General features: G+C 39.9%; 1 protein-coding gene across 3 annotated transcripts in view; it reads left to right on the top strand.

Moving 5' to 3' along the window:
- Positions 1-12,879, top strand: part of ARMC9 (armadillo repeat containing 9) — a 57,162-nt gene that overhangs the window by 989 nt on the left and 43,294 nt on the right. For all 3 annotated transcript variants that reach the window (XR_010622928.1, XM_065748421.1, XM_065748422.1), the window contains exons 2-8: positions 424-549; positions 1,101-1,271; positions 2,309-2,464; positions 5,161-5,253; positions 6,453-6,477; positions 11,430-11,587; positions 12,695-12,793. Coding sequence is in view for 2 of the 3 variants with exons in the window: in XM_065748421.1 (XP_065604493.1) it covers positions 424-549; positions 1,101-1,271; positions 2,309-2,464; positions 5,161-5,253; positions 6,453-6,477; positions 11,430-11,587; positions 12,695-12,793 (828 nt within the window). In the remaining variant the exon portion in view is untranslated. The remainder of the gene's footprint in view (positions 1-423; positions 550-1,100; positions 1,272-2,308; positions 2,465-5,160; positions 5,254-6,452; positions 6,478-11,429; positions 11,588-12,694; positions 12,794-12,879) is intronic.

Consider the following 12,879-nt stretch of genomic DNA (forward strand, 5'->3'; position numbering starts at 1 on the left):
CAGCTGGTCATTGGTTTGGTATATGCAGCCTCATAAATGTGAGCAGATTGGAATCCTAGCTGCTGTGTGACTGCTGCTATGAAGATGAGGATCACGTTTAAAAATTCTATCCCTGAGGACATTATTTGCAATGAAGTTAATGCATTGTTTGTTTAGCTAAGGTGCTGCACTAATGGATTTTGGTTCTTTTTCTTCTTTGAATGAAGTTAGTATCTAAATTGGGGAGCATCATTCTTTCGAGGAGGTTTCAAACAGCATTTTCCCAGCATGTGAGGCACAGTTCTTAGCTTGCTCCTGCGCAGACATTCAGCATTTAGGGACCACGCTACCTAGAAATTTTGAAGGACTTCAGCAATTTGTGGGTTCCTCTTTGAAGTGTTAATAACCTAAAAATGATTGTTTCTCTATGTTTTTATCTTGTAGTATTTGGATTTTGCTGAATTTGAAGAAACAGTGAGGGTATTTGCAAAGGAATGCAAGATAAAAGGGAAGCCACTACCTAAAACAGCAGGTGTTTCCTCGAGAGATTCAAAAGCCTTTCCTGTTCAGGTAATGCATCGCTTGCACTTATTCTGAGCAATACTCAAAACAGCCAAAGTCCACTAAACTCCATGTGAGCTTTTGCCACAGTGACTTTATCTCAAGTGTCTGAACCCATTCTTGTTTACTTGGAGAAGGCTGCTAGTGCTCTTCTTTCAGTGCAGGAAGCATCAAGTTTTCTTTTTTGCAGAGCTCTGGTCCTTTTGAACCTGAGGCAGTAGTTCTGGTTTGCTCTGTTTCAGGTTGTCAGATTGAAGTACTTCAGAAAGGCTGATTTTCAGACACTGCAAGCTTTCATTTTTCCCTTATGGTAAAGGCAAGTCCTCAGGCAGAAGCTTGAAAATTCCTTCCTTCGTGTAATGAAAGTTAATACACACTGTCAGAGTGGTTTGAGATAGCTCGAGAAAGAATACTCAGCTGGTCACTGAGTGGTGGGAGATTTGGGATAATGCTTTAGTTCAGAGTCTTCAGATGTCACTTAGATTCTTCATTTGCTAACTTATGGTTGAAAAATGCAGCTCTTTGTTTGTGTTTTGACTGAATGCTTTTGCCTTTTTCAGAAAGATCTGCTCAGAGCGTTTGACAATGGCGAGCAGAAGGCTTTCTTCCAGCTCTGGGAGGAGCATATTTCATCTGCAGTCCGAGACAATGACCCAGTGGCTCAAAAGCTGGAGTTCTATCTTCACGTATACTTTGCCACCTACCTCTTAAAACACTCTGTGGGAAAGCCTGTAAGTTTATTTCACAGTTCCAACTTCAGATTGCTTTTGTTTTGCTTGATATGTTCGGCTTTAGTTTGGATGAAAATGGGATGCTTCTTAAGAAATCCCAGAATACAGATCCAGCTTTTGGGCAGTAGCCTGTGTTCTAGTTGAAAGCAGGCCCTGGTATTGTGAAGCAGAGAGATAGAAGTTGGAGGTGTCCTTATCTTGGAGCTCCTGAAATATTTTAACTTGAATAATACCAGTGTACAGTTATTTTCACACCTCTAATAAACATAGGATAGGTCTAATAGGATAGGAGTATACTTCCTGGGGCTGCTGGCTTGGAATAACACTCGGGGAGTTCATCATACAGCCTCTGGATCCAAACACACTCTGTTTGTTAACAGTAAGTCCAAAGACAGCAGAGAGTTCTCTGCAAGGCATAACAATAAAATATACTGGAAGGATTTTATTAGTAAGGGTTATCAGTTGCTTTGAGAACAACTTTTTGTAATGTGTGTCACTTCTAACAATCTTTCTTCTGAATTTAGTACAAGTCTTATATTGAAATTAATTAAGTATATATGGCAAGAAAAAAATGACCTCCTCTTGCTTTTCATGGTGCATGTGGGTGTTGAGTCAGTGATTTCTTCTCTCTGTGTCACTTCCTGGTGCAATGTGACTGGATTTTTTCAGCTGCAGTTATCACTGAAATGAAGCACACCTAAAATTGGGTAGATATTCTCCCTCAGTCTTGAGTGTGGAAGTGACACTGATTTAAGTATCTACCCAAAAGTGGGGAGGTACAATCAACATCCAAAAGGCAATTGTCCCTCTCTTCTTGAGTTTGGATAATAGAAACAACAACATCTGTTAATTACCTTTTTTAAGTAGTGGAAACAAGGTGTAATACACTCCAGTTCAATAAATGTTTCTTTAGATAACAAATATGCTGGAATTTCTAATTTGCAATAGATGTGTTTTTGTCTCTGCTTATATTTACGTGCTTTACAGTGCGTTCAGAATGGCAGTCTTCTGAATAAATGTGTGGCTTTATTTTGTAGGACAAATCTGAACTTGAGGAAAGGACTTCTCATTTTAAAGCATACTTGGAAACAAAAGGAACTGCCCTGAGCCAGGCTACGGAGTTTCTTCCCTTCTATGCTTTGCCTTTTGTTCCTAACCCCATGGTGCATCCTTCATTTAAAGAACTTTTCCAGGTAGGTGTGTAGTTTGTTGAGATGGTATTTATGATGTTGCTTTTGTGTTGCTTTTTTTTTCCCACAGGGTGATAGGCATTGGATGATGTTTGATTTGGCAATTGCTTTTATTGTTTCCTTTAACTACAGCTGTACAATCATAAAAGAACATACATTTGATGGAGGGAGGGCTGTGAGGGTGCTGTCAGGTACAGAGTAACATCTTAAATGAACTTTCTCTTTACTTGAGCCCTGACTGGTGTGCTGGCTTTGTGTCTCTTCCTTTCCACACAACACTGTGCTTATGGGAATCACCACAGAGTAGTTCAATTCCACTTCCATGCTTTGAGATGTTGCCCAGGGTACCCCACCATCTATGTATATTTAGTTTGGTTTTAAAACGTGATAGCTAGGCATAAGGGAACTGATACAGTTTCATTCAGCTTTGTTTAATATGGAAAAAGAGAAAATCAGATAGTTAAGTAATCTTCCTGCAACAGAAATTCGGAATGTAATTCTTTTGATATAGATAAAAAGTTAGTGTTCTCTGAGATGTGTTTTTTCTTTCCCAAAGCTGTGTTTAGTGCTTTCATGACTCCTGCTGTAGGCATTTTTCCTGGTTAATATTTTTTTGGTTAACTGTGCTTTAGCCTTTGCCTTTGGCTGTTTCAGGGTTCAGTAATGAGGCACTCACATGCGAGGTGAGATGAAAGCTTAAAAGTTAGCGTGGTTGAACTTTAAAATAAAGACTTCCAGATGCACTCCTGTAAGTCTCATAATCAGCTGTTACTGTTGGTGAAGGGGTAACCAAATGCACTCCCATTGGCAGCACTCTGGGCAGTGTGTGGGGAGTGGTGGTTGCAGATGTTGCCCAGAGCTGTGCTTATAAACCAGTGACAGTTCCTGCAGAGGGTATTTCCCACATTCCACCCCCTGAGGGCTTGTTCCTGTAGTGAAAAAGAGTATGCTGACTTAGCTGTGCAGCAAACAGATGGTTATGCTGCTGCTCTCGAGCTGGATCAAGAAATTGAACTGCTTTGTTGCAGATGAATTTGTGCATAGAGCTCCTGTGTATATACATGCCCAGACGTACACATCTGTAAAGTATGTGTGAAGTTTTGCTGGGTTATGTGCTTGTGCCTCACTGTCCCACCACGTGGGCAGTTGTGCTCTCTCACCGGGGGAGCTGTGCACAGTGCTTGTGGTGGGAGGGGGTGTTCTTAGCCTGTGTTTCAGCCACATGCTTCTTGATATAAAATCAGAGCCCAAGTGATGCTTGCCTGGGGCTGACTTTGGATGCAGCAGCTGATGAGGAGCTCCAGTTTAACACCAAAAAAGGCATGTACTGCAATTTTCCTTTGGGACTAGCTATAAATAATGAGACGTGCTGGTTGACCTCAGAGTTGGGCTATGGCTGCTTTTTTAATTACACTTACCAGATTATTGTTTTTAATACCTTATCTAAGACAGGATCCTCTGGCTTATTCATAGTAACTCAGTATCCAAGCTCTAAGTCTACAGCCTCTCACGTTTTCTTGTGGGAACTGTACAACTGGCTGTGTGACTGTGGGTTAGTGTGGAAGCACAGGTTGTTTTACATTTGAGAAAGAACAGCAGTGAGTGACTCCTCTACTAAGCAGTGTTCTTAGGCACCTTTCTTCTCAGACATCTCATGCTTTATATAGCTGGAGTTCCTAACTGTTTAATACATCTTGAAAAATAATATACACTTCTTTCTGTAACAGACACTGTTCCTTTGGTAATCTGTGACATCCTGTAGTGTACTAATGTCTTCTTACTGAATGGGTGAATGCAGCAAGTAAGTTCTGTGTGCTGTCCAATGTGGTGAAATATGGGCGAGTTTGAGCTGCAAGAACAGCCTGCAGTGTATACATATACAGCAGTAAATTAAGCAGCTCCTGCTACTTGTTGGATGATACTGCTTTTTCACTTATTGGAAGACATTTCTTTTTCATCTGTTGGCTTTAAATCTGTTTTAAATCAAGCAGAAACCAACAGAACTAATGTTTTGAAATACAAGAAAAGAGTAATTGATGAATTCTTAGATGTGGGTTTTTTTTTTCCTTAACTCTTGTTTTCCCACATTTAAGAGACACTGTGTCAGACAGCATTCCAGTGCGTGGTTGATGTGTTGCTCTGTCTTTTCTTGGGAGAATTCTGTTTTTTTTTGTCCTCCAAATCCATCATGGAAATGTTGCACACTGATCACTGATGTCACATCATGACGCTTCCAGTAGCTATGGATGGAAAGTGAAATCCCAGATCTTATTGGGAGTAAATGATGACTTCAGTGCTCTCCTTTTGAGAAGTGAAGAATGGAAAGTGGTTCGTGTCTTACTTACTTTAAAAAATGTGACATTCACATCACCTTTTTATCAAGTGCTTATATTTTAAAGAGCTTCTAATTGAAAAGCAGTTGTTGCACATGCATATGAGACAGTGATACTACGTATTAGTTTTAAACTTGAACTAAAGCTCTGTCATCATTTTAGACATCTTGAAATATTAAGTCCACTTTGACATACTTTCGGGGTAGTTAGCTAACGCATTTGGTTCAGTCACAGCAAAGGAAAATCTTCTCACTACAATGTTGGCTGCCTTGTTTACTAGTGGAAGGTTGATGTGATCCAAGCAGTACTTTCAGCAAAGTGTACATATTTGGTGAACAGCTGTCATCATTTGTTTTTGTTTTGAAGGATTCTTGGACATTGGATTTAAGGACAAGATTGGAAAAGTTCCTGTGTCTCACTCTCAAAGCCAGCCAGACTCCCAGGCTTCTCACTTTATTTGTATCCTTTTGAGAAAATACTTTGAAGATCATTAGAATTACTGTAAAGAGGCAGTGTGATTTATTGGAAGAATATGCTGGAAGATTTATTATGCAATTGCAGAAACATTACAGTTCCATGTCTTTTACGGTAGGAAACATTGTTTATATTCCATATTCAGAAAAAACCTGTTTTCAACAGTTATGAAAGACAGTATATGGGTGGATGTGCAGCTACGTGTCTATTGTGTGACCATTCTTTGCTTGCAAGTATGAAGTACAGGCTATGCCAAACCTGAGTCCCTTCTTTGTGTTTTTAAAGCTCTCAGTGTTCTCAGTTAGCCCTTTCAGGGACTAGCTGAATGTTTTCCAGGACTGATCAAGGCTTCCAGAGATGACTATTTTACTAAGTAAGTTGTGTTTCAGACTGTTTTTCTTCCAATGACACTGTTTAAGCTGTGCTGTCAGACCTAAATTTGCTGACTGACTATGTGGGTGACAAGATTACGTTCTCCATTTTTGGTCAGGATGGTTAAGGGCAAGGCAGAGAGAACTAAATGAGTCTTTGTCTCTAGCTTTTTTAACAGGTAAGGTTTAAATCCTCATACATGTACTCCATCCTAAAACATCACACACACTGGTACTGAGCTGGAAATGTTATTCTTCCTGTTCTGTTCTTGTCTGTCCTCCAGGATGAGGAGCAGTAATCAAAACAGTCTGCTCTCTCTTCCATATCACAGCTGTTTGTGTGTGTGTGACACAGAGCAGTTAGAGAAAATTGTCTCTCTCATTATTCCTCTCTATGGAGTAATGGACTGGATCCCAACTGAACCCTGAATATCTCTTTACTATAAAAATGCATTACTTGGTCTAGAACATCTGCATGTCTGTATGCTGATTTTGTGTGTAATCAACAGTTTGACTTTTGATATTTATAGTGAATATATTTAGTCTGGAGTTACTAGATCTTCAGAGTGGGGCCTGACATGTGTAAAGGCCAGCAAGAAATTTTATGTCTATCTAACAATGAACATTGTGCACTTAAAAGATTTGTATGTATTTATTTTCATCTCCTGTACTATTGCTTTTCCATGAAGCATTGTGCTTTGGCTGTTGCTCAGATCTGTAAGAATATCTGGCTTGGTTGGGTTTACCAGGTGGTTGAATTTCTTTGTGCAAGAGGAAAGGCTTTTTCCTGAACAGCTCCTATTCATACAACAGAAGGAGAATGGGCAGTGCAATAAAGGTAAATGCTGAGGTGTGATAAGGATATTGTTTAAGATTATCAGGGGCTGTAATAGCAGTGGGAAGTAGGCCTACACTGACAGGGAAACTTTCTGATGCACGGCAACAAATTCCTTGGAATCCATACCTCTGTTTCTGTGCTGGACTGCTTGAGGTCTGCAGGGTTGAGCACGGGCATGGACTGGGGGTGGGAGGGCCCATTTGTGTTTTATGACTGTTCTGTCCTGAAATAAAATTACAGTAAAAACAAGTGACTGCACGAAGTGCTTGCCAGCTCTGTTTTTAGCTGCAATTAGAATAAGTTTCCTCAGGTTTGTTTTCAGCACCTGCTTATGCCTGCCTGCATCTTCTAGACTTCAGATCTCAGCCAGTTCTTCTGTAGACTGTCAGACCTTCATAGAGAAAGTAGATTTTTGTTCCTCTTCACTTATCCTGTTTCAGCTCTTAAAATAGTACAATTTGATGTCTCTGAAGTGTCTCTTAATAAGAACATTGTAATCTAAGCACAGTTCTCTGATGTGTTTTTAGGTAAGTTGCTCATAAACACTTCTGTGTCTCAGTGATTTGGGGTCCTCTAAAAATGGTATTTCAGCACAAAATCCCATTAGATGCTGATGGCATTTGGAGTATGTGCCTTTTGAAGATCAATAAATAGTTTATGTTCCCAAGCCACTTTTAATTCATTTTTTTTCATTCAAATTTCATTGTTCAGTTTATTGGGAGGGATTTGTATGAGCCCAGCTTGTGTTCCTAAAATTATTCTTCCTATTAGGAAAAGTGGTTTTCCCTCAAGAATTTATTCTTTATAGATTGAATTTGCAAGAAAATGAGGTTCATCTCCCGGAGTGAGGTCCAGGCATTTTCTTTAATTTTGTGCTGTAGTAATTGCATTAGACTTTAATCAAGTAATAAAGAGATCTTTGCAGATATATATATATGTATATATATATTTTTTTTTTCCAAAAGTCACTTTTTTTCCATTGTCATGGAGTTTCCTGAAGGCATTAATTCCATATTCTGATTGGAAATAGATAGCTGTATGATTGGGCCTGAGTTATTTAGAGCCTATTTATTTTTATTTATTCTTTATTTTCCTAAGTTCTGTAGTCTGTATAAGCACAGAGGCTTTCGTGGTACTGAATCCACGCAGCCTTAGTTGGCAGCTCTGCTGTACGCCCTCATGCTTGGTTTGGTTTGGATGTTTTATAAAGGTTATCTGAGGCTTGTGTCATAGGAAAGTATGGGGTGGGGGAGGTTAGTTCTGCAGCATGCCTCTCAGGTAGCGTGGGATCCACAGCGCAGACTCACCAGTGGAGAAGTTTGTTTTATCAGTGGAGGAGAAATGTACAGAGAAGCGATAGGTGACAGATGACGGTGAAAATTCCTTTAACTGGCCTTTAGTGAGTAGTTGCCAGTTGTTAATGTCACATACTGAAGCACTTCTAATTTGGATGGGGTGGTGCATATTCTTTGGAGGGTGTCCTGGAGAGCTTCACGTATGCACCTTTCCTGTTTAACCTGCTGCAGTCTCTGTCTCTCTGCCCATGTGCTACAAAACCCTTTAGTAGCTTTATGACTTCCAAAGCCACCCGTGTGGGCTCAACTTACAGCTCACCCTGATGTTTTCAGTTCAGTGGAGAGAGAATTGCAGAAAGGTTGGCTTCTAACAAGAGCTTCAGGCTTTCTGTGCATCCTTTGCTCTAACAGGAATGGAGGGAAAGAAGGGTTTGTGAAATGCTCAGCTGCAAATCTGTGCTCATTACAAATTTGTGCTTAAGTTCACAGCTGGTCTTCCACCATTATGGGGGAAGTGTGTTAGGCACAACGTACCTCTATCCAGATATATATTATCCTGAGTGACTGTTAACGGGGAAGTTTGCCTGTTCCAAATATCGATTGTAATTTCTACAGAAATGAGGTGAGCAGCTGGGAGCTGAGGCAGCTCCTGGCTCTCTCAGGAGCAAAGTATCCTGAGTTGGCTGAGGTGCCCTGGTGTCTGGCAGCAGCTGCAGGGCCCTGAAACTCCTCTCTCTACTGCGAGCTCCACTGCATTGCACACAGGAGCTCAACATGGCCAGAGTCTGCTTCTAGCAAAGGATGTGAGGACAGGCAGAGATCGGAGAGATGGGGAGAGCAAGCAGAAGCTCAGGAAGCATGTTTGAGGTATAGGTGAATTGTCATAGAGAGTAACAAGCAGCTTCTGGCTTAGAGAGAAAAGCTTATTGTAGAACAGTGTGTGTAACTCCTTGGCTGCTCATAGGATCTGGAGTCATGGCATTAAAAAGACTTGGCAAACGAACAGACATGATTACACACAAGAGAGAGCACGTCAAGAAAACAGGTAGAAACATGCAGAAGTTCATAAGATGCCTAATCTTCATTTGGCAGTCACTGGCTTTTCTGTGTGCTGTACCTTCCTACGCGAGGAAGTTAGTCATCTGCCCTTTATTGGCCCCTCTTTCCTCTTGCATATAAATCATGGTTATGGTAGGTCTTAGGTCTGGAGCTTTCTTTATTCCTCTCTAAGCTTAGCGTATTATAAATTGGCAGTAAGAAAGTGTTGTCTGTATTCAGAGAGAGGGAAAAAAGGAGGCAGATGTGCCGTGCAACTGTGCCTCGTGCTGCAGGTACAGTTTGATCATTGCTAGCAAGTAAGTGTTGATTTTTACCTAGCCTGGTAGCTTCCTGGTCTGTCTGCACAAATGCTGGTATTGATTATGGGAATATGATAAGGATGCAAGGGAAGAAAATGGGGCAACAGAGGACCAGCTCTTTCTGCATCTGTCTGCACATGGGTCAGTTACATGGCCACACTGAAAGCTTCCTGCCTCAGTAGTAAGAGGAACTTTCACAAAATACTTTGCCTTTTTTAGTAAAATTAATGTTTGAGAACATAGTGATGTAAAAAATGCGAGATGTGTCATGACTTTTGATTCCTCTCTTTGACTGCCTTTCCTCAGTAAAGACCTGTGTTTATAATTGATAATCCCTGGGTTTAACAGACCATGGGTATGTTGGACCTGCTTCTTAATGGCCAAGACCAGCGTTTGTGAGTTATACTGAGGTTTGTGTATGTAATTATACTCCCTATAGTTGGAGGACAGATCTTCATCACTGGAAATTCTCTGTATTAGGATATGAAATGGAAGCAAACGATGAGTGGGATTTATGTCTTTGTGGCGTGTTGCTTCAGACTTTCCTCTGATTGAAAGTTGCATTCTGGATATATCCCCTGGAAAATTTTGTATTTCAATCAAATAAAGATGCATTCCAATCTGCTCAACCAGACAAAGAAATAAAATTGCTGAGGAGTGACTTGCTTGATGTAATGGATGAGTGGCTTGCTTGATGTAATGGATGTATTTATTCATTTAGAGAAGCGTTCTTGTTTTGGAGCTCTATGATACAAAATCAGTGGTAACTATTTAGCAGTGATGACAATAGAGTAAAAATTTACCCAAAGCTGAATTATCATTATCAAGAAATAATAACTTGTATCATCCGTGTAATCTATCTTAACTCTTTTTGTTGTTGAGGAAATTTGGTAGTAGTTGGGATAGTTTTAACAGCTTGAGAACTGTAAAAAGTTAGACACCCTCAGCAAGGTCACTTCATGTACCTCTGAGAGCTGCTCACTGAGACACAAGATGTTTTTTTTTCAGGTGAGTTTTGCTGGATTAGAACAGGACCATTCCTTGTCCCAGCCACTATTATTTCACATTGCTTTTCTTTTTCTCCCTCCCAGAAGGTACAAAAAAAATAGGGTGCCTCAATTTGCATTTGATGTAAAGTATGGCTCCTAAGTCCTGCAGCTGCAGAATACTGGTTCAGGAATGAAAGGAGTCATTCTTAAATGGAAGGGAGCTGTGAAAGTAAAATAACTTCTTTTTTAAAACTTAAAAATCTTGGAAAAAATATGGATTTGAAGAAAATGTATCTTCTCTGTATTCCGTGCATTATTTTAATACTGTAAATTTATAGCAAAGCTTTTTAGCTGAAGTTTATTAGTGCACTTTTTTCTCTAAAAGATCCCATTAAAAAGATCATCTTGCTAAATTTTCTGAGAGTAAAGATAAGCTGCTCTGCCATCTATTGATTTTCATATGAATGGGATAAAAGCAGCTTACTTCAAAAACGCTAAAAATCCAGAAGACAAGATTTTAAAGCAATTTCCAACATCAGAATTCATGAAGCTATCTAACAGTGCATCCTTGTCATTTGTAATGCCAGTCTTCTGGGCAGCTCTATTTGAGCAGTATTTTTTGGCAGTTTTATCTCTTAAGTCTGCATGTCCATTGCTTTCTGAACCTGTTTCTCAGCCAGCAGCTTTCTGTACGGTTACTTCACAAATATCTGTACATAATTAGTATATCTCTACCTGCAGAATAGCTCAATTCTCTCAACAGAACACAGCTTGAGGAGGCTTTGCAAGGTAGTCATGGTGCTGATCCACCACTTAGACTCTCCTTTTCTCCCTCTGCTGATGATTGCTATCTGTATGCTGGCCATTGTGGAACAGAGCAGAGGTTTGTGCCGAAGTTCAGAGAGCAGGGGAGTAAATAGCAAGGGGCAGTTCTGTTTGTAAATAACTATGCATACTTTCTCCACAGCTTGTTTATCATAGGTGCGAGGTATTCAGCTAAGTGCTTTTTTTAAACACAGTGTTAACTGTGCTGTGAAACTTTATGGTGCTGTAGGATACTGCAGGTGGAGATCCCAAAGTTTTCTTCATGTGTCAGTTATGTTTCTCGGCAGTTCTGTGACACAGAAAGGTGTGCCCTGTATCTTTACAGAAAGAACGAGTTATGGAAGAGTGTGTTGGTTTCCTCAAAGATCATGGTTCACAACCAGGAAGAGGAATTAGTTGTCTGTTCAGAGCAGTAAATAAAAATGCTTCTGAGTTCCTCTGCTGCTAAAGGTGATGTTATTTCCTTTTTATTGTTATTCTGACAGAAACATTGCAACATCTACATCAACAGTTAGTGGAGTCAGAGCACAGGACCATGACCTACTTGAAGCGTTTTAACAAAATGCAAGCAGACTACCATAATCTCATTGGAGTCACTGCAGAGCTTGTGGATTCCTTGGAGGCCACAGTCAATGGCAAAATGGTGAGAGCTGACACAGATATCTACTCACTTCACTGCTAAGCTGAGCTTGTTAATACAATTGGTAAAGGGAACGGGCATGAGAAGTGAAAGGGTTATTCACTGTACTACATGGCCACACGTGTATGTGACTGGAAAAGGTATGGCTTTCTTTTGGATATTTTTTTGTACAAAGATGATTTTGTGCTTCATCTTTTGTGCAAGAATACCTCCGTACTTGTAAGTTCAGTATAACCTGCAGAGGATTCTTGTAACAGCCTCTAGATGGTTTTAAGGGAGCTGTGAGTTAGCAGGGAGAATGACCTTGGAGTTCCTGTGCTGCTAGCTGAAACGACTCTACGTACCTTCCTCCTCTCAACTGAAGGTGTTTGATCCTTCCCAGACATGTCCAGCTGATGGTGCTCTTTCGTTATATTCTTTGTTTCTGTCACTTCTGAGTCCAGAGTAGAGCTGAACACTGAGTAAAATAATGCAGAAATTACAGCATTATGAATTTGAAGAGTTTTACTTTCTTGCTATATGCCTATGAATATCAGAAGCATCTCCATTTCCTTTCCTATAATCTCTTTCATATGTTCTGGCCAGCAAATAAGTATTCTTTAGTTAAGCAATTATCCTGTGGTGTAGATATCCTAAAACAAAAAACCTAAACCCACTGAGATGCAGTACAGAACTTTGCTTCACTGTAAAATGTAACTCATGTTTATTCTCTCTTCTGTACAACTGTGAGTTAAGTTCTGCTCTTTAGGTAGGTAACATTTCAACAGGTTGTTGCTTATGTGCAAAACATAAAAGTGTTTCTTACTTAGTATTAGAGAACTTACCTCTTGATTGCCAAGCACTGGTGTAACAAATTCAGTTTTTCTCTAGATTCTGAAAGCACTTAATGCAAGTTCTCAAAGGCATAACTTATTCCCCAGTGGAGAGAGTTTACATTTCTCTTAATTTCTGAATGAAACAGTAGTTTCAGTACATACCTTGCTCTTGCATCAGTGAGTTTCGAGAGACTGTTTTCTAGCCTTCAAAAAATCTGTGGTGTGTAAAGACTTGCCTGGTAAAAGTGTAAGTTTTATATGATCTTGTTCTCTTGTTATGTTTCCTGATTTGTAGATCACACCAGAATATCTTCAAAGTGTTTGTGTTCGCCTGTTTAGCAATCAGATGAGGCAAAGTGTGGCACAAAGTATTGACTTCACAAGGCCTGGAACGGTAAGCATTAGTGTTTTCTGGACTTTTTTTTGTTAGCTTGTGTTGTTGTGGTTTTGGCTTTTTTTTTTTTTTCCTGGTGGTTATCT

The sequence above is a fragment of the Cyrtonyx montezumae genome, unplaced genomic scaffold (genome assembly GCF_038088225.1).
Source record: "Cyrtonyx montezumae isolate F1298 unplaced genomic scaffold, pur_monq_1.0 scaffold_5, whole genome shotgun sequence".
In the NCBI taxonomy this organism is placed as follows: Eukaryota; Metazoa; Chordata; class Aves; order Galliformes; family Odontophoridae; genus Cyrtonyx; species Cyrtonyx montezumae.